The sequence below is a fragment of the Micropterus dolomieu genome, linkage group LG09 (assembly GCF_021292245.1).
Source record: "Micropterus dolomieu isolate WLL.071019.BEF.003 ecotype Adirondacks linkage group LG09, ASM2129224v1, whole genome shotgun sequence".
Classification (NCBI taxonomy): Eukaryota; Metazoa; Chordata; class Actinopteri; order Centrarchiformes; family Centrarchidae; genus Micropterus; species Micropterus dolomieu.
Genome location: NC_060158.1, coordinates 16,005,103 through 16,026,465, shown reverse-complemented (window position 1 = coordinate 16,026,465; position 21,363 = coordinate 16,005,103). Strand labels below are relative to the sequence as shown.

General features: G+C 40.2%; 2 protein-coding genes across 2 annotated transcripts; both read left to right on the top strand.

The window, feature by feature from the left end:
• Positions 1 to 2,995: 2,995 nt before the first annotated feature.
• Positions 2,996 to 10,431, top strand: azin1b (antizyme inhibitor 1b). Its single transcript, XM_046058942.1, has 11 exons — positions 2,996 to 3,177; positions 4,008 to 4,151; positions 4,706 to 4,903; positions 5,126 to 5,299; positions 5,551 to 5,723; positions 5,923 to 6,136; positions 6,299 to 6,373; positions 7,506 to 7,671; positions 7,952 to 8,058; positions 8,335 to 8,540; positions 8,648 to 10,431. The coding sequence occupies exons 3-11, from the start codon at positions 4,802 to 4,804 to the stop codon at positions 8,721 to 8,723; spliced, it is 1,293 nt and encodes a 430-aa protein (XP_045914898.1). The 5' UTR covers positions 2,996 to 3,177; positions 4,008 to 4,151; positions 4,706 to 4,801; the 3' UTR covers positions 8,724 to 10,431.
• A 2,512-nt stretch (positions 10,432 to 12,943) lies between these two features.
• On the top strand, positions 12,944 to 21,256 carry adnp2b (ADNP homeobox 2b). Its single transcript, XM_046058253.1, has 4 exons — positions 12,944 to 13,236; positions 14,018 to 14,139; positions 17,128 to 17,232; positions 17,425 to 21,256. The coding sequence occupies exons 2-4, from the start codon at positions 14,032 to 14,034 to the stop codon at positions 20,176 to 20,178; spliced, it is 2,967 nt and encodes a 988-aa protein (XP_045914209.1). The 5' UTR covers positions 12,944 to 13,236; positions 14,018 to 14,031; the 3' UTR covers positions 20,179 to 21,256.
• The last annotated feature ends 107 nt before the right edge of the window (positions 21,257 to 21,363 follow it).

The window sequence follows — 21,363 nt, the reverse complement described above, 5'->3', positions numbered from 1 at the left end:
ACAATTCTGTCTCTGAGCTCTTCAGGCAGTTCCTTTGACCTCATGATTCTCATTTGCTCTGACATGCACTGTGAGCTGTAAGGTCTTATATAGACAGGTGTGTGGCTTTCCTAATCAAGTCCAATCAGTATAATCAAACACAGCTGGACTCAAATGAAGGTGTAGAACCATCTCAAGGATGATCAGAAGAAATAGACAGCACCTGAGTTAAATATGAGTGTCACGGCAAAGGGTCTGAATACTTGTGACCATGTGATATTTCAGTTTTTCTTTTTTAATAAATTTGCAAAAATTTCTACATTTCTGTTTTTTTCTGTCAAGATGGGGTGCTGAGTGTACATTACTGAGAAATAAAATGAACTTTTTTGATTTTTGGAAAATGGCTGCAATGAAACAAAGAGTGAAAAATTTAAAGGGGTCTGAATACTTTCCGTACCCACTGTATATTGGCAGATATATCTGCCCGGCCACTCATCCCTTACACTAACATAAGTTGTATTACTTAACTCATCGTAGTTTGGAAATGTTTCTATTTTGGATTTGTGGGAATGCAGGGGGTATTGAAAGTTGTTTATCTTTTACTTCTAGTTGCAAATTTCATTTGCTTCCTGAGGACACTGAAGGCATTTAACTGAACTCAGTGGGTCTGAAGCACAAAATCTAATTTACTAATGTTACTCATGGACCCTGATGTGAACCTTGAATGGCATACTTTACTTTATACTTTGTATTTGTTACATCATGAATATAAAAATGTGAAGTTATTTAAGAAAACAGAATTATATACCCATTTAGAATAATTATCAAAGCTTTTTCACCAGTCTTGATTAATTGTGCAGCCATAATCCAAAACTCTCTTATCTGTTAACTAAAACAGGAACAAATGAACAGAACTTGTTTTTACTGTCATCTTTCTATTATTTATGGCTCTGCACTTTATCTTGTATCAAATATTTCACATAATTAATTTACAATATACACTGACTTAACTGTCCCAGTAGTCCCAAATAGATTAAAAGCTAGTTATAAGTAGAAGTAAAGCTTATTTCTCAGAAGTGAGAAGTGTATGGCCCAGTATGATTAGCTATGCCTGTAGTACGTACCTCCAGGCCATTAGCATGACTGTACAGTGTGAATCCATAAATTCAGTCAGTTGGTCTCTACTAAAGAAGCTCAGCCAGCTGAGAGCCCGCAAACTAAATTGTTGTTTAGAATCCCATGTTTTCTAGGCTATGTTGTGGTCTTGTGAACACAGTGTCCTTTGGAGTGACTGTCACAGACTAAAGATAAGAGCTATAGGACAGCCAGACAGCTAGACAGACAGACAGATGGAGCCATGCCGTGTGTTACCCCAGAGCCACGGAAACACAAGTCATACGACTAAGGTGGCTGCGGGCTGAGTTCTTATGCTCTTTCAGTGTTGTACTGAACTCCTGACCACCATGCCATCTTCCCATCATACTGAATTGCATAAAACATTCACTTATTGCAGCTGAAATAGGACTAGAAGTGAGTGGGACAAAGGCTTAAAGACTAATCAACAAAATATTCAATAAGCTCCTGAATCCTAATAATCCCCTAGATTCCATGTGACACAAATATCCAACACTTAGACTGAGGCACATTTTGTATGTTTTGTCTTTGTTGTGCCATTGTTTTGATTGAGTCTCAATATTTTCATGAAAACACTGTTCAGTATTCACCACTATTATGCTTAAAATGTATGCTTGTATATCTGTAAGTGGACTGTATGAAATGATTTTGTCTCCTATATATAAATCATATCTCAGTTGTCAGATGTTGTACATACCATATGTAAGTACATACCATAGTGCAAAAATGTGCTGTTGCAAAAGTCCTGCACTCAAATTTTTAGAAAATGAGCATTAAAAGGCTTTAAAATATACTTAAAATGTAAAAGTACTCGCAAAATGCCCCATTTCATAATAATATATATCACTGGATCATAATTACTGATGCAATAATGATGCATCATCATTGTTGCAGCTGGTAAATGTTGGACTCATAATCACTCTGTTGTATCTATATCTAAATAATCTATTGCTGGGAAGTGTAATATCATAATCATAATAGTACATTATAATGCATTAGTTGATTGATATTTTGTATTAATAATCTGAATCTGCATAGCAGCTATTGACTAATGTTGTCAAATAGATATAGCCTAGTGGAGTAAAAAGTACAATAATGGCTTCCAAAATGTAGTGGAGTAGAACTATGAAGTAGCATAAAATAACCTCAAAATGGTAGGTTACTTGAGAAGAGTACTTGAGTAAATGTCAGAATCAGAAAGAGCTTTATTGCCAAGTAGTATTTTACATGTAGGAGGAATTTGCTAGACATAAACATACAGTTGACATAAATAGGTTTTAATATATATATATATATATATATATATATATATATATATATATATATATATATATATATATATATATATATATGGAATAAATAGATGCAAGTTATAAAATAATTAGCCTCCTATAACTTGTAATAATTAGAATTTTAATAATAATTAATAATAATTATAACTATGTGTAAAAGAAAAACAAAACATTGTGGCAGTTATTTACATGTGTTTTACTTACCGGATTTGTGTTGTCCAAACATATTACAGGGTGAGAGGATTTGTACAAATATATAAATATAAAATTGACAAAATACAACAACAAAAAAAAGAATAATGAATGTGTGCAATATGGAGGTGTTCAGTGATAATGTACTACACTACAGGTGTATTTGCATTGTCCCATGTAAACAAGAGCCGTAGAAGTCTTGGCTTAGTTGACTGAACCAAGTGGCCATCTACGGAAAGTTTATGGTTATGTAACTTCACAAAGATACCGCGGCCCGTGTGACAATCGGAAATGCATATTTGGTATGTTCTCAAAAATTCCGAGAGCTGATTGGTGGAACTGAACATCAGGCTCCGCCCACGGAACGTTGATTACCTTTTCCTCTTCCCCTACTCGGCCTCAGTAGAGCTCCGCCCGTCAACCGAAAGAGAAAACGCAGCCAGACCGACGCGCTTCCCCCCGCTAAACATATGGCGAGAACAGCCCTCTTTCTTTCTTATATCGTTGTGCCCACTACTCTTTAAAAATTCCGCCGAAAAAGAGAAGACGATTTTCCAAAACATTCTGGCCGTTACCTCACGTAAGTAAAGCGAAACACTTCGGTTGAGTTGCTTGGATTCAGCAGGCGGACGTAACATGGCGGGCTGGTCTTTCTGCCTTCTTCTTGCCGCACACGACAAACCGATTCATTTCACAGTGTTTTTGACGTACATTAACGTTAAATTTAAAGGTGCTGGTAAATTACGAAGCTATTTTGTCTCCTCGTTCCAGTGTTTATTCATGTGTTGTATCCGTGTTTAGGATTGTTTGGGGGGTTATTAACAAAATACAGTGCTAACATAAGCTTCTTCCTTCGACGTCAGCTCAACATGGGCAGCTCTCTCGCTGCCAGGAGTGTCAGCAGCGCGTTTCCTTGCGATGTACGTTTCCCATGTTTTACGTTTTAAATATAACACTTAAATACATTTGTATGGTATAGGATTTCATTTTTTGTTTTAGTGACGTATTACGTCAATAAAAACGTTATCTCATTTGTCAACTATTGTACAGTATTCGCACTGTCACTGTTTTTATTTAGACAGTTATCGTACAGTGTGGACTAACGTTAACTTAGTTGTATTTAAAAACAGGCAGCTGAGATGATGATGATATTTGTCAGAAATAAAATACTAGGTGTTTATTGGGTTAAAAAAAACAAGTCACGTAAAGTGGCGCGAGAGTTGCTTAACATAACAATTGTTACTGAAATTTTGACCAAAGTGACAACAAAAGTGAAGCCATAGATGCAATCAAAATGACTGACCAGTCTAGCCAAAACCACTGTGTATTTCTTGAGATAAACATATGGTTCATGTCCTCCTTCTACAGCGTCTTTACTGTGTATTCATGTCTAATATGTCTGTCCCTCAGGGCTCCCCTGTCTCTGCACAGGTGTATGAGTGCTACCCAGAGGGCCTAGGGGCGGCTCTTTACCGGGAGCACTTTGACTTCAACGCTGAGCCACCTTGGGATCCTAGCTGATAGCGGGACAGGTCCATCTCCTGACTTGTCCATGTGAGTAACTCAGTCTTACTTGTACACAGGAAGACATGCTCGCTTACACACACACACACCTGTAGCAAAGTCCAGGATCATTGTGTTCTGGGAAGACTTTGGCCTGCAAACCAGGGTGTGTGTAAACAAGTTTGAAGTGTGTGTGTCGGGGGGGGGTTGTTAAAGTTTTTATTTATTTATTATTTTAGGTTCATAGGATGTCATTAGATTTAAATAAAAGTTCGATGTGGACACAGTTATTATACAAGAAATAATGTGAAATTTTTAAACTCTGAGATCCTGAAGGCAAACATTTAACATCACAACAAGCCCTTTTCGTTTTTCCAGCTATTTAACCAGGCAAATGAAATGCACATCTGCCTATGTGCATTTCCACTGTTTAAACAGCTACATAAATATAAATGTAGTCCCATACATATCCTAATATCTGTTTACTGAACCCAAGACTAAGCTTGAAATGTTTGCCTTCAGAACACAATGCTCCTGGACTTTGCTTGTTGTGATGTTAAATGTATTTATAATTTTTTTTTCTCTCTCTCTCCCTCCTTTTCCAGTTTGTTGCATACCGGCAGGACCCATTGGCTCAGTCGTGACCCCTTGACTTGTTTATCTGTTCTTTATGATTGTCGGCTTAGCGGAATACGGTTGAGATGAAAGGACTCGCTGACAAACCCAGCTATATCATTGAACTCCTGGAGGGAGGAGTGACCCTAGAAGATGTCATTGACGGACACATCTGCGAGCAGGCTCTGGTTAGTTCTGCTTTCAAGCCTTTTAATAGCTTAATGTTGCAGCGGAAGAAATTCCCAAAATCCTTCAAATAACGTGTATTTAATTCATGACACTGTCATTAGCACACACCCATTTTTTCATGTCAATAAACTTCTTGGAAACATGATTTGATTTATATGTGCAATGTGATTTTAGTGGTTTGATCAGTTGCTTTGTGTATTCACCTGCTCTTGTGTTACCAGGTGGAGAAGAGCGCGTTTGTGGTGGGAGACCTCGGTGCCCTGATGCAACAGCATGTCTGCTGGCAGAGTGTAGTGCCACAGTTGCAGCCCTACTACCCAGTCAAGTGCAACAGCAGCCCAGCAGTCATTGAGGTGCTGGCCGCCTTGGGCCTGGGCTTTGTTTGTGCCAACAAGGTAGGCTTTAAACTTCAGACTCCAATTCAGGTAGCTTTGCATGTTTATTTTTTTATACCACACAGGGCTTCATCCTCTTATGAAAGCGCTTGACCTTTTGGGGCCATTATATTATGACCAATCAATTGATTACTAGTCAGCTGGTGATCCTTTCAAGTTATGCAACACACGTAGCACCTTTTGATTGTTTTGATGGGGCTTTCAGACTTTGTTGCGTTAAGTTCTCTGACATGTGTGTCCTGTTTCCCCAGGCGGAAGTGAGCCTGGTGCTGGAATACGGCGTGCCACCAGAAAACATCATTCTGTCAGGTGTTTGCAAACAGCTGGCACACATCAAGCACGCTGCCAAGAACAACGTCCAGCATCTTGTGTGTGAAAATGAGGCCGAGTTATCCAAGATTTCCCGCCTACACCCTAATGCAAAGTAAGTGCTAAGAAGCAAGCCATTTTCCAGAGCTACGTTTAATCCTCATGCACTACTGTAAAACAGAAGGCTGTCAATGTAATTACTGGTTTAATAGTATTTTATTTCTGTCATGAAAATTTGAAAAGCATTTGTTAATGTCAAAAACGTATTGATCTTGTTTTCAGTGGCATGACATTCATGGTTTTGTCTCTTCTAGGTTGTTGCTGCAGTTGACCACCGAGGCCCATGCAGCTGAGACCAGCATGGCCTTCGGCTTCTCTCTGAAAAGCTGCCGGCACCTGCTGGAAGCAGCCAAAGAGTTGGGAGTCCAGGTGGTGGGGGTTACCTTCCACATCCCCAGCTCCTGCCAAGACATGCAGCAGGCATACACACATGCACTGTCAGATGCCCGCTGTGTGTTTGACATTGGGGTGAGAACTGTCTGGAAAATATCTTTCATTATAAATTGATTAGTCAGTAGGAATTTAGTAGATTTAAGTCAGCTAGTTTTCCCCCTGTTTCCTCAATGCTTTATCTCTTGTACTTTCTTTTTCATTAAGGGTAGCATCTGACTGTTTGTTTTTTCTGTTCAGGTGGATCTGGGCTTTAACATGAACATCCTGGACATTGGTGGTGGATTTACTGGCTCAGAATTTCAGCTCAAACAGGTAAGGGTTAAACTCCTGTGATATGATTGGGGATGCTTTAATCAGACTTTAGAGCTGAAACGTGTCACCAGTTGGCCCATACCGGAAGTTATTATTGAATTTCATTGTATCTTTAGAAAGCCTGTCAAATCACAAACAATGTACGAACCAGAACCTAACTGAACAACACACAAATGGAAAATGCAGTACTTAATGAAATGCCAAATCTACACCTTCAACAGATTATTGAAGACATGACCAGTTTAATCAAGGGCATTTTAATTAATCTAGCTAGACATACGTTGACACACAACAGTGATGTAAGATGCCAGTACAAGTGCAACTCTAAATAAGGGCTGTGCAGTTGATCAAATTTTATTGTTACGATTTTGGCTTCCAACGATTAGGAAAACAAGACGATCGATAAAACAATTATTGTGCCACATTTTGTTTCACAACGATGCTCTCGTTATGTCTTGTGTTTAAGTCTAGTGCGCCCTTTTCCTTTACAGCTCTGGCTCCCGCCCCTCCATAACGCTCAAAATCCCTCTCATCCAGGTGTTCGCATGTTTAATTTAGCTTGAGCCAAGATGGCCAGGGGTCATAACTGCTAAAACTAGTTAACTGACATTATCTTAAACATAACATTTTACCCAGAATAGGCTAGCGGCTAGCAGACTTTTCCTCTATTCATAGCTTAACATATTTCAGCATGATGTAATGTGACAGGTTGTCGTCAACTCAAGAGTTCACCTGTCACCTGCTAAGCCCACACCCTGTGTCTCATTTGACCCCTAAGCAGTGAACCTGTGGAAACACTGTTTGTCAACCTCTTGTACTCTAAGTGGCTGTATAATCTTAATGATGTTGGATTACCATTCATTGTTTTTTTTTAAGTGAAGCATTCAATTTTTGCATGACGTTTCCTCTTTCTATGAGTAATGGTGGTATCACTATAATTATGATCTTTGCCACAATTGAGCAGCGCTGCTCTGAATGCTCTGCCATCTTTTGTAGCTCAAATATAGCATCAGTTGCCTCGCACTAACAGCATATGTAAACTAACAGATTTTAGCTTCAAAATTATTCCATGTCTAAAACTAAAGTAAATAAAGACCTTCTAAATGCTTTGCTGCAACTTTTGTGTGTGCAGGTTGAGTCTGCAGTCAGGCCGCTGCTGGATGCGTATTTCAGCCCACTGTCTGGTGTGCAAGTGTTGGCCCAACCAGGCAGCTTCTATGTGGCCTCAGCGTTCAGCCTGGCTGTCAATGTGATCGGCAAGAAGGTCGTAACCCACCACTGGGACAGCCTAGCTCACAGTGAGTTACTTTGTCCTCTGTAGTCCAGTTAAATCATACCACTGTCTCTGCACCCTGACTGTGAACATGTGCAGACAAACCATTCGGTCTTTTCTGAGACTGCATATAATTATGTTATCATATTTGTTGTTATCAGTTTTTTGTGTTTGTTTGTTTTTTAACACGTGGCTGTTGCATAATCCTAACAAAACCACCAGAGGTCCTGTCCCACTCCAATATCCCACTTTGTGGACAAGTATGTTCCACATTTCTGACATGTTCACCCACTGTGTTTACACAGGTGACAGTGAAGATACTGAGTTCCTGTACTACATGAATGAGGGTGTTTATGGCCCATTCAACCGCAAGCTGCTGGGAAAATCAATCGCTGCCCCGTCAGTGCACAAGGTTAGTAGGTCTCTAGTAAAAAGGTTAATGGCAACCCACAGCTGTTTGTTACCAAACTCCTTACCAGATCAGGACTGTTGGTGACAGTTGTTTACCTCACAATCAAAAACCCAACTTTACATGTGTAGTAGAGATGTCCATTAACTGAGACAGAAGGTCTTGATCAGTTAGGGAAGAGCCCCCCCCCCCCTTATTATTATTATTATTATTATTATGTCTATTTTTTTTTTTTTGACTGTTGCCTATTTTGATGGCACTGTTTCCTCTCTCATTCAGCATGCGTTGTGTGCTGAGGAGGCAGTGTATCCCAGCAGCCTGTGGGGCCCGTCACTGGACCAGCTGGACCATGTGGTGGAGCGCTGCCTGTTGCCAGAGCTCAGTGTGGGAGACTGGCTTCACTTCTCCAACATGGGAGCGTGCGGCCTGGAGGAGTTGAGCTCCTCCCAGCTGCCTGTCTACTACACTGTCTCCACCGCTGACTGGTGAGTGTGGAGTGAGTTAACATGTGGAGGTTTTCTACTAATACAACTGTAGTAAGAATATAAAGCGTATAGAGAGAACTGATTCTAATGCTTGGTGTTGCCCACAGGTACGAAATGCAGGAGGCCGGTGTGGCACTGGACAGCGCCATGAAGAATTTCTCCATGGTCCAGTATGGTGCATAACTACCCTCTGCCCCTGTCCCATATGAAATTGCACAGATCATCCTTAGCCTCTGCTTTCACCATGTGAGAAGAGGGGTCGGTGAGGTGTTTGGGACAAGGGGCTACATTCCAGCCACCATGGAAAATGCAGTGTCCTATTATTACTTCCAGGATTTAACTTTCTTTTTTTTCTTTTTTTTTAACCTCATAAAATTGGAAACGATTGGTTCAATACCTCAAAAGTCTAAAATTTTATCTGGAAGATAATCTCCTCATGTTCTCTCCTCCCTCTTACGGACAAAATGAAATCTGTCGGCTAAAAGAACTCTAGCCCAGGCTCAAATGACATTATGCAACAAAATGGACGACTCTTTGGAGATGGGACCACCCCAACATGTTTGGGGTGGTTTGTTTCCTAAATCAAATCCAGTTTACAAAATGTACAATTTATTGATTTGAAATCATGTTCTCAATTGATTACCTGTTAAAAGTCATGTAAATCCTGTGTCTGTTCAACACAAATACATTTTTGTCTGTAGATGATTTTTTTTTAAGTGTTTAAAAGAATCAATGCCTCATGTGGATTCTGTACTACAGACCCCTCACTTTGCATAGTTTAAATGAAATTATGACAATGACGTAACCTCTTTCTTTATTGCAGCTCACCTCAATGCATTTTTATTTATTGGATTTAGATATTTTGGGGGCATGTTTAAAGCTCCATCTTTACGTGTGTTTTGCCCAGGTATTCTGCTGTGGCCCATCTAACAGTGTTTTCCTGAAAAGATATTGATGTGTTTTTTTTTTTTGTTTTTTTTAACGCTACATGGATTAAGTGTGCTGTGATTGCCATTTGTGACCTCCAGTGGTTTCCCTTTACTCGAAAGGCATGTAGGAACTGCTGTGGGAGATTCTCTGTACAGAGAAGCTGCATACACTAATGCACTCCTTGCCTCTAATAGAGAAAGGTTAATCTGGTTCAAAATGCACAAAATCTTTTGTAGGTTAAAGAAATACTGTGATTAACAACACAGCCCTGGTTTTTTCAGATCTTTATATTAAGCTGATGATACACAGGGCAACTTTTTCAGTAATGTTGCTGGGTTATCTTGCTGGAGGCAAGTCCGACTAGGTTTTGAACGGATTGCGGCGGTGCGGGGTGGGCGGGTGGTGGGGGAAGGGGATTACGGTAGTAATCTTTACTCATTACCACTGACTGCAACGTTGCCCAGCACGATTGCTCTAAAAGTTGCTCCGTGTATCATCAGCTTTAGTGTCTCTTGCCAAGGGATCAGTCCTTGTTCTCCCAGGATCTGAAAATCCAGCAAATGAGCTATTTCTAAAGTGTGCTCAAACGTAAATGATCTGTATGTGGTGGATTTGGACTTGCATGTCTATATCTCTCATGTGAAAGACATGCTAGTTGTACACAGACCTCTCTGAGGCAGTGCGAGTGACAAATGACATGCCAGACTGTTCCTCATGCCTCTCTTGAGTCACGGGCGACATGATGCACAGTCTGTTGTACAGCTAAATGTCTCATGTCTTTATAAATATTAAAGGTGATCCAACTGCAGTTTTTAAAGAATCCTGCCCTCGTGTTACAAATGACTAATGTATTAATTACTTGCTTGTCTAAGGCACTAATGGACCATAGCCTGTTTCTGACTGTAAATTGTGCTTGTCAAAGTAATGAAAGTGATTAATTTAATACATTTCTGGTTTCTGACTGTTTTGGTGGGTGTGTGGTCTTTGGAACAGTTCTACATTCCTACACATGTTCTTGATCAAATCTACATAATTCAAACGACATATGTTTCTGATCTGTGGACGCATGAGTCTTGGTTGTACATAAGTTAAATGTCCTGGAAACGGTCTGTAATCCACATTTTTGGGCTGCTAGGGTGGAACAATTTATCAAAATATCCAAATTATCAAAATATGCAAATTTTATTTTATTTTTTTATATAAAGGTAAATGTGTCACAACATCCCATTTTTTTATTTTTGTTGCCCGGTGAAAATTAAATGCAACAATTACCATTTCCACTAAAATTGCGATATCTGTCAAAACAGATTTTTGTTTGTTTTTTTCTTCGTAACGGTTCATCGCTTTGACAAATTCAATAAATGCTAAACACTTCAAATACAGTCCAATTATTAAATAGCTCAGCAACTACAGTGTGTCTTTCACCCTCTTGCCACTATAATTTACTCTATCATCCTGAAGCCCTTTTCAACCCAACTAATTAATAGTTAAAGAAATTTAGAGGTGAAAATTCAGATTAGGTGGCCAGGTTGGCCTGCTGGCTAGAGAGTAAAATGGACATTTGGTAATTTCCATTGCTGTAGTTTGTCCCTGAACGAGACGGATGTCACCTGCATTTGTACGCACGATAAGATCCTTGCCTACTATGAAATAGTACTGGTATTTATATATTACAAATGCCAGATATTGTAATAGATAGCAATGTTGCTCACTGAGCCTCAACATGTGATTTCCTCTGGAGAAATGTTTCAAAATGAATTACAGTCACTGAAACATATGCTTGGTGTTGCATGTGAGAGAGGAAACTTTGTTTCTAAGAGGAGCCAAATAAGTGTTGCACAGTATTGATATGACTAATAGATCAATGGAGCATTCACATGCTTTCATACGCCACTCATGTCAGCGTGATCAAAGTGTGCTATGGAGTGTATATAGAAATATAAGAAATGGCCATGGTGCATTTGATAGTAATCACAATAGCAACATAGCAGACAACCTATTAATCTACCAGGAACAAAACACACATTCCTGCACACCCAAACATGACACTGCACAGCAGCACACAGTCTACATCACAGCCTGTTCAGTATGACCGGGCAAGCATGAATGAACTCTTAAGTGGTTGATTTTGATTGTTGGCTCACTAATTGGTTTAATTGAATAACATTTGTATTTGTATTTGTTTGACGAAGGAATCTCAAAGTGAGAAATCCTTCTCCCTTTCTTCTCTACTTTAGGTGTAGAGATGATGTTATCCAACTCAGTTGTCCTTGCCTCCTTTTCCCTTTGGGATGTGACTGCGCTGCCATGGCCAGATGCAGAATTATAGATGTTGACACTTTACTCTGTGTCTTACAGTGTTCCCCTGTTTGCCCAGAAAATGGAATCATCCTGGTTTGCATTGCCTGATCAGAGGGCACAATGGTCTATGTCATCTTGTTAGTCAAATTTTAAATTAGGTCGTTACTCTAACACCAAACTGCTTCATGCCAAAGATTTTTGAAAAACATTTCCAAGTTAGGATTTGACAGATGAGTGGCAGATGTCAAATATGAGGGAATTGTAACGGACAATTACAGCATAAATTGGTGTGGATAAAGGGCTGTTTTAACGTATGGACATGTGGTACTGTGAAATAGCTAATAATATGACTCAGTCGTCAAAATAACGCAAAGAAATTGTAAGTGGAGTAACATCACATTGTCATTTTGATGAGTTGGCAACTTGTCTCCGAACAAACTGACCTTAGTTCGTAAAGGTTAATAAAAGGTTCGTAAAGGTAGGCCGTAATTCAGACAGGTGGATTGGGTTTTGCTCCACTGTGCGAGAGTGAGAATGGTTGCAAGTTGGTAGGTGGAAAGGCCAAACATAAGACTGTTAATCTTAAACGACTGAATTGTCGTTTACAAGTAGGAATCACTAAGCATTAAAATCTAAAATTAAGTTTCGCTATTGGTATAAATCATAATGCGGTGGTAGCTAGCATTTTGAAGGGTTTTTTTTGTAATCGGTAAACATATTAAAATGTCCCAAGACTTTATGCTATGCTAGCTTTAATACATCTAAACTATCAATTTCACTTCTTCTCCTCCTTCAAAATGGTGGTTCGATTTTATTGGCTAAAAAAAGTAGCATGATATGACATCACACTGCAAGCACCGCCCATTTAGCTCATTTTCTCGACAGCTCATTGGTTAGCCTGAGTCATGTAGCACGTGACTGCCAGTGGGGGTCGCAGTAGCCACGCCCCCTTACCTAGCTATCTGTTGGATTACACTAAAGTCCAATTAATCGGTCATTTACTACATGAAATTCAAAAACAGAATTATAAACTGTACCACCTGGATACTCGGGAACAATTGCTGAAAGTCGTGGAGAAAGAATATAAAGTTATTTAGTTTTTAGGCAGGGAAGTCTCCCATTGGTCAGTTTGTGCAGTATGCAAATGAGGACGGCTACGTCAGATCCTGAACTTGAGCGCCATTTTTTCCTCAATAGGGGAAGAAAGAGACAAAAGCTGGACCTAAAATAACTTACCTCTGGAGTGGGTTCGCAAACATCGCCTTTAATATTTCACTACGTTGTTCACACAGTGGCGAATGCAGACAGAGGATGCTGCTCTGATGACTTTCTGTGTGCAGCACCGGGAGCAGACGCAGCTGACCGACACACGCACAGTTGAGGGCCGGTGGTAGTGGAAAACGTTAGCCCTGTCGGAGGTGGCACAGCGACAACTATCGTTAACCTACACAGAAAATTGGACACGGTAAATATCTGCATGGATGCTGTGGGCATCCTGAAGTAGGAAGGAGCGGCGTGGTCGGCTCAGTGACCCGGCTTGTTGTTGTCAGCGTGTAACTAGGTGCTTTTAATAAATCCAGTGATGGCAGCAAACACTCGGCACTGTTAGCATGGATTAAATTGAGTGAAGGGTGATGTAAAACTAAATGCACACGTTTAATTCGCTAAAATACCAGCCTTACAGTGTGAGATACTCCAGGTGACATCTGCAGTTGCACAGTCCGTTTATGTGTGTTTTATGGGTATGCAGTAACATCCATGTGCAGTCATGCTGTTATATATATTTTTTTCTTCATTCTGTCAAGTCCAGAGGTGTCATCTTTATGCTGCTGTTTACTACTTCATTCATACTGCAGCTTTATGCAAGTTTTTTTATTTTATTTTAAGGCGCGTTATGACTTTAACTTAACGCGTTATGATTTTAACTTTTTAATAAGATGATAGGGTTGTTTAAATGTGTGCTGGCATGTTGGTACACATGCTGCACATATACTGACCACAGCTGATTGATTGCGTTTGCCTTCTTTTACACAGTCTCCCTTAACCAAACAGCTGTATTTGGGGGAGCAGTAAAAATTGGAAATTCTACTTAAATAGTGGTTACTTTCTAGGATATGTTGTGACAGCACTGTGACGTACATTTGAACACACTAAATATATATAATAAAATATTTAGTTCAGTGATATTTGTCATAGTTTTATATGTTAATGCTCCATAACATTAGAACTTGTTTTTTTATTACAAGGCTTGTGAGAAATAATGTATCAGCTTCCAGTTGGAAATATTGAGAAGATACGAAAGGCACGCAAGGCGGTGAAAAACATCCTAAGTGAGATTGGCCTGGAAGACTGCCAAAACCAGCTGAAGGTATGTTTTATTTTGTACAATAATTAGATGCCTTTTTAATTTATGAGTCCTACCTAAGACTATAAGTGTAATTAAGACTTAACAAAACAACAACAACAGCTTAATTTTCCTCCATACACTGTATAAAAAAAGTGGACGTGCCATCGCCCATTGGTTTGAGGTCTGTAGTTTTGATGCCTCCAGTTTGGCATTTTGACTGTGGCCATCTTGTTTTTTGGAACCAGAAGTGACCATATTTGGATAAATGGTTGGAGCTTGGGGGTGATAGGTAGTTTGTCAATCACCAGGTAGCCACACCCTACAGCTTAGTGCTGTATCATCTGTTTTCCAAATGGGACCATAACTCACTAAAATGAACATCATGAACTAGTGAGACCATCAACTCATTGGGAAAGTGTTCACTGAGTAATAAAACTACCTCTGCCATCTCGTGACTCTTCTTTTAACTGGATCATGCACTCTTTGCATCAAACAGCAGGTGCCATTCAAGCTCACAATTAAACAAAAACAGAAGGACTTTGAAAGAATGATGCATTTACGAGACTTAAAAACCGCCTTATTTTTCTAGAACCTAGAACAGTTAAGACCTTTAAAAAAAAATAAACTAAGCTAGGGCTGGACAATAAAACTAACAATTATCATGATCTAATTTTTTTTCAATAACAATATAACAAATGTTCAATAAATGTTTGATGTAATTCACTTAAATCTTACATGAATTAGGGCTTTTTTTTTATTAAGATGTTTATTTTGTAGAGGAAAAAGGACTGAAAAAAGTGTTTACTTAATTTTACTCATGCAAATTTGTTGACAAAGATTTTATCACACTTGTTTTGAATGTTCTACCTCAGATTTGTGAAGTGATCCACTGGTTGGCACCAAGTGTTGACAAAAATCAGCCTTTAAACTCAAAAGAAATTATTATTTGATACCGTGATAATTATCTATCAAATAATATGACACTTTTTATTGTGATAACATTTTTGGCCATTTCGTCCAGCCCTAATCTAAGCATAGTCTACAAACTGTTTTTTGCCAACGTGTTCGTTGTTGACATAACTCATGAGGAAGGTAAAATTTTGGCACACCGGTGACTTCAGTAGGATTTTCCAGTTCTGTTGGTTCTCTGTCCACTCCGACTACAGCAGTGGCCTCAAAGTGGAGCTGCAGGCAACCGGTACGAGCGCCTTGTTTTGTTTTGGCTGTTTTGGAGTCCTTCTCCTGGAAGAAATGACCCTGTTCTGCGTCACGGTCACTTTCCTCCATGTTTTTGTGTTGCCTTCATGAAAATTTTCTGCCTACATTCGTGCCATGCAGAAGAACGTAAAGCGTCGTCCAAATGACTAAAAATATCACTGTAAATAAAGAGTGTGAATGAAACTACAGATGTTTTCCTATTGTCACACAATGTATATCGTCATATAGCACAGCCCTGGCCGAAATTGGAAGTCCATTAATTACAATTTGATATCGAAATCGTGGCATTGCTAATTTTTATGGTAGCTCACTTTTTTTTACTTTTTCACAGTAGCTCAAAAAAATTACAAACCCAATGCTCATTCTGTTGCACATACACACACTCTTTGTGGTGATTTTATGTATATCATCAGTGTTTCTCCAGAAGTTTCCACTGTGTGCTCGTAGATCCAGTGCCAATAGTCCAACCATCACTATACTAAAAGTCTTTTACATTTTACACAGTAGTTTTTATTTTTTATATGCATATTATGCAAGTTGGGTATCGTTAGCTGATCACTGGTCACTCGACTTGCAATTAATACACATTAAAGGTGACGTCATCAGTCATGTTTCAACACAGTTGTGATTTGAAATGTCAATACAATAAACGCTATGTTAGGTGCAGCAACAGTTTAAAATGATATAATTAAGATAAGATTTATTATACCCTGAGGGAAATTTGTCTTGAGCATCAGTGCCGCACAATGCTGCAGTAACACAATAACTACATGTGGACTTCACAATCACACACATAGGCTGTTTCGTACAATTCAGTTTATGGTGAACAGTGTTTGTCAATTTTGGGATAAAAACAATTTAAAACATAATAAAATCTGATTTGAATGTGATAACTGTCACATTCAAATAATGCCATTCAGAGTTTTTTTTTTTAATTTTCTTTTGGTTGTTATGGTAACAAGTAGGATTGGGCAATTTGAGCTCATGCATCCTGTCAAGAGACTTTCTGTGGTTTTGTGATAATGTGGATAATGTTGCACATCAATGAGCAGGACTGCTTCATCGCCATGTTGGATTTACAGGATTTTTTGGCCAGATATTTGAGTATTTCACCCCAACCTCCCCTGCAAATTTAGAGTTAGTAAACAGATGGCCCATTGACCACAGCAGAGCTTAGTTTGGTTAGACAAATTAAATACCTCACTACTGAACTTGATATGCTTTATTTAGATTACTTGAAGGATGACACAGCTGACATACCTGTGTAAATTATTTCTGTTACACTGTGAGTACACGTTTTACACAGAGGTGATTAACTACATACAGTCTTCAGTCCATTTTGTGTGACTTTATCATTTTAAAAACAAAATAATGGGTAAAATCTTGTCAGTTGTCACTTTATTTGGTACATCCACCTTAAACTAATGCAGTGAATCCTCCTGTCAAAGATTTAATTGAAGCTGTTTTAGAGAGCCACTGATTCGTCTTAAAGGTAATTTTGGACTCTGTAGTTTGTGGTGCTGTTGAACAGGATTGCATTATCTATATAGAATTTTACACTCTGATATAAATGAGGTGGACAAAATAATGTAAACATCTCAACAAAGACTGCAGCCGCCAAAATGACCACACAGTTGAATGCCTTGCAGTGATTTAAACTGTAGGTACTTCGAGACTTATATTTTACTGCTAATCCTTATTTACTAAAACAACTTTGAATGTAGGACTTTCAATGGACACGTTACATATTTTGGTTACTTTATACTTAAGATTTGTCTGTTTACTGTGCAGGATCTTAAAGAAAATGCAGAGAAAAAGTCAGATGAAGACGAGGTCTTTCAGGATACTGAGTGGGTTGATTTCACAGATGGATACAATGGCAGACTACAGAAAAAGGTAAATATGACAGTTGTGAATACATCAGAGATTATCTGCAAGGTTGAGTGTTAAATAATTAAAAATGTTACTGACCTGTTAGTTAAAACCACCTTCCATTGGTTAAGATTTGGAGGTTGATATGAATGCAATATACTTTTAACTTTGAAATAAACTGAAAACACTTTTTGTTTTTTGTCCTTTTCTGTTCAGTGGCCTTATCGGTCTCGATCTCTGTGCTGTAACCTGTGCAAGTACTCCTCACAAAACATCTACAACTTCAGGAGCCACGTCTCTCGCTGCCATGGATATGTGCAGTCATTCTGTGCGCTGGCCCCCTGCTCTCAGTGCCTCTTCATTGGCCACCCTAAGGTTGTCAAGAAACACATGATGTTCTTCCATGCCAAACTCACCACCCAAGTACAGCCACCAAGGGAAGTGTCTTTACCTACCCATCGTGGAAATGAGAGGTATCAGTGTCGAAGATGTGGATTTCCGTCCTCTTCTATCTTTGCGATAAAGAAGCATATCATTCTGAAGCACCTGGACAGTTTGGCAGAACAGTATATCGGTTACAGATTAAACCTGCAAGGGTCTACATCCACAAAAGTCTACTGCTGCAAGGTGTGTAGAGTGAACACTGGAAACCTAGACCAAATGTTGCATCACATGCTGGTTGAGCCATCGCACTATTCAGTCAGCACACAAGTGCAAAGTATGATTTATGAGAACAAGAACTACACCATTAAATCGTCACCTAATCTGAATGGGGTGTTTGTGACATTCCCAAATATTGCCCCTAAACCACAGCAACCTCAGATGTTCAACAGCAAGTCCTTGGTTTTACCGAGTAATGGCCAGCCTGCTGGGACCGTGGTGACATTACAGCATTTACAGGGAACTACAAACACTGCTACTCTGATCTGTGCCCCTGGAACCAACCAAGCTTTTCTTCCCCCTCAAGCCTCAGCGCTAGTGCAGCTAGCCAGTGCCGAGGCTAAAGGTTTGCTCCAGCCTGGTGCCACGATAGCCCTCCGAAGTGCTTTGCCCCAAGGATCGTCTATGGTCCATCTTCCCACTGTGTCTAATGTGTCGCTGAAACAGACTCCAATGGCTCTAGCGCCTACTTCTGCTCAACCACAACAGGCTCTGCAAGCGCAGCAAATTCTTCTTCCACCAGGACTGCAGGCCAACATCGCAACTGGACCTGGAACTGTATCTAAGCCTGCTGTGGTTACACAAAATGCGCCAACAAACCAAATCACCCTACAAGGCACCATGTTGACGTCACAGTCTCTGCTGAGTCACCTGATCCCGACAGGCAACAAGATGAATGGCATGCCCACGTACACTTTTGCTCCACTGCAAGTAGCAATGCCAGCCTCCCAGAGCACAAGTACCCCTCTCAAGACTGTAGATCAAACAAGTAATTCCTCACCACAAACTAAGAAATGGATTACCTGTCCCCTCTGCAATGAACTTTTCCCTTCCAATGTCTTTGACGTGCACACAGAGGTCGCCCACCAGACAAAGTCCACTACATCAAAGTCAGAAAGTGTGGCCGCACGAGCAGCGTTCTTGAAAAAAATGCCTGACAAAACTGTCAAATGTCTAACGTGCAAAATTCTACTATCAGAAAAAAGCGTCTTCCAACACCTGCTGCATGGCCTGAATTGTTTGTACTGTTCAGCTTTGTTCTTTTCAATCAAACAGCTTGCTGAGCATGTAAAGCACCACAATCCCACAAGCAAGGCATACTGTGATTTCTTGAGGCAGAAGTACAGAGTCTACTCTAAAGGCGTTGGAGGAATCCTGTTCCCTTACTTTGATGTCCACACCACGGCACCAAAAGAGGTCCTAGGGGACACAGAGGTCAATCTTGCCTTGGTCACAAATTCACTCGACCTGATCTTCTTTAAGTTGCAGCCCAGCAGCCAGCCAGAAATCTGCCCAGCACCCGCGAAAATCAACAGTTCGTACTGTCCGTTCTGTGATGAAAAGTTTCAGAACGAATCCAAACACCTTCAGCACCTGAAACAGAAACACCTCGTTGCACCCACTATCCACGCGATCCTCAAGACGGAGGCTTTCAAGTGCATTTACTGCAATGGGGTGTACACGGGAAAGGTCACCCAGCAGGCGGTGATGCTCCACATTCAGCGATGCCGGTGTTCACCAAAACAACCACCGCCACCCAAACCTCCAGCACCACTGCAGCAGCAGCAGCAGCAGCAGCAGCAGCAGCAGCCGCCACCAAAACCAGTTCAGCAGCTCAGCCAGCCATCCGGACTTTACTTCCTCCAAATGCCACAAGGGCTGACTATGAAACAAACTTTAACTCCGGCTCGTGTGATTCAAGCTGCACCCGCTGCAGAGCCCCCACAAACTGCTGCAGAGCTGCAGTCAAAGAAGAGGCTGGAGGCTGCGTGGAGGGAGGTCATTGAAGCCAACCAGCGAGAGCGAGAGCAAAGGGCAGCCATGCGCAAGAAGCGAGAGCAGGAAAAGCTGCAACCCCCTCCAGAGCCTGTGATTCAGAACGACCCCACGGTGAAGCTGGCGCTGGAGCCTACCCCGGTCGAGCGCCGCTGCAACGAGGAGCGCAGAGACTTCATATCCAAATACTTCAACCTGAACCCATACGCGACCAAAGCTGAGACAGACGAGCTGTGTAAGAGGCTGGCCCTCACCAAAGCAGAGTTGGCGGCCCACTTCAGCAAGAAGCGCAGCAAGTGCATGAAGAGTCTGAAGAGGAACACTGCTGCCATTCTCCTCGGCTTCAACATGACAGAACTGAGCAGAGTGAAGCACAATCTCATCATCCCAGAACAGCAGGCTGCCGATACCGCGGAGCAGCCGCCCGCTGATTCAACAGAGCAGATGGAAAATAGTGAGACTGGACCAGAACCAATGGATGAAAGCGGAAATGAGAAAGTTATGGACGGGGAACAGGTGGAGCAGATGGAATGAGTTCAGAAATGTATGAAAATGAAACCTGATAACAGCAACAACAAAAAAAAATACAGATCTCCCTGATTAAAGAAAACTGAATTAAACCGATACTTTAATGATAGCCTTTTGTGTTAACACTTATTAGAGAACTCCATCATGCAGTGCATACAACGTGTTGCCTAACATACAAGTTACCTGCAAGTGAGGGCAGTTTTTTAATGTAGCCTTCATTAATAGTGCTTCGTTTGACTTCAGTATGTTATCAGTGGTCCATGTCCTTATTTCAACATAAATGTAGAGCCATGCTGTGATGCTCCTTCAGTACATAATAAAGATACAGATGTATCGTCTCTGAGATGTATGTTGTCAGACTGTTGCAACAGTATTACACTCTCATTCAACAGCGGCCACTGACTTCAACTTAGGCACTGACTTGCTGTCTTTGCACCCCTTATTTAAGCCTATTTGTACAAAATTGCGATCCCTACATCATTGCTTGTCTGCTGATATCAAAACTTAAGTGCACACTTCAACAAGGACTTGTTTTATTATTATATTATGCTTTGCTCTATATATTTTTTTGTTTTCCATATTAGGACCTATTTGTGTCATGTACACAGCTTTGTTCTTTTGTTTTCTGTTTTTTTTTTTTTTTTTAATTGTTACGGTTGTCCACACCACTCCTCCCTCTACATTTAAACAGCTTAAGGGAAAACTTCTCACCAACTCCTGCAGGCTGCTTAAGTCTGTGATCTTGCAGTTTTGAAGCCAAATTCCTAAGAATGTACAAATGTTGACTGTTAAGTTTGCTGAATTCCCAGAGTTAATGAACACTGCTTGCATGAGCCTTTGTTTTGATGTCAAATGAAATTACAATTTGTGCCATTGTGAAGTCTACATATTTGCGTAGACTTGTGGAAATTTACCTTGAGATTCAACAAAACATAACATGTTATTGGGTGTTCAACATATATCTTTAGTTCTCCTGTTTTTGTATTTTCTATAATTCCTAGAGGATTAAACATGTTGGGAGATGTACAAATTCTCATTCTGTCCAAGACCACTGTGTTCTAAAAAATAAAGTGGTTTCCTTTTACGTAAATGATTCATTCACTTTTATTTTCATTTCATAATAAAAGCTTTAATTTAAAATCAAGCCGTGTTAAAGCACCCCAAGGTATGTTTCTTTCATGTGTAACTGAA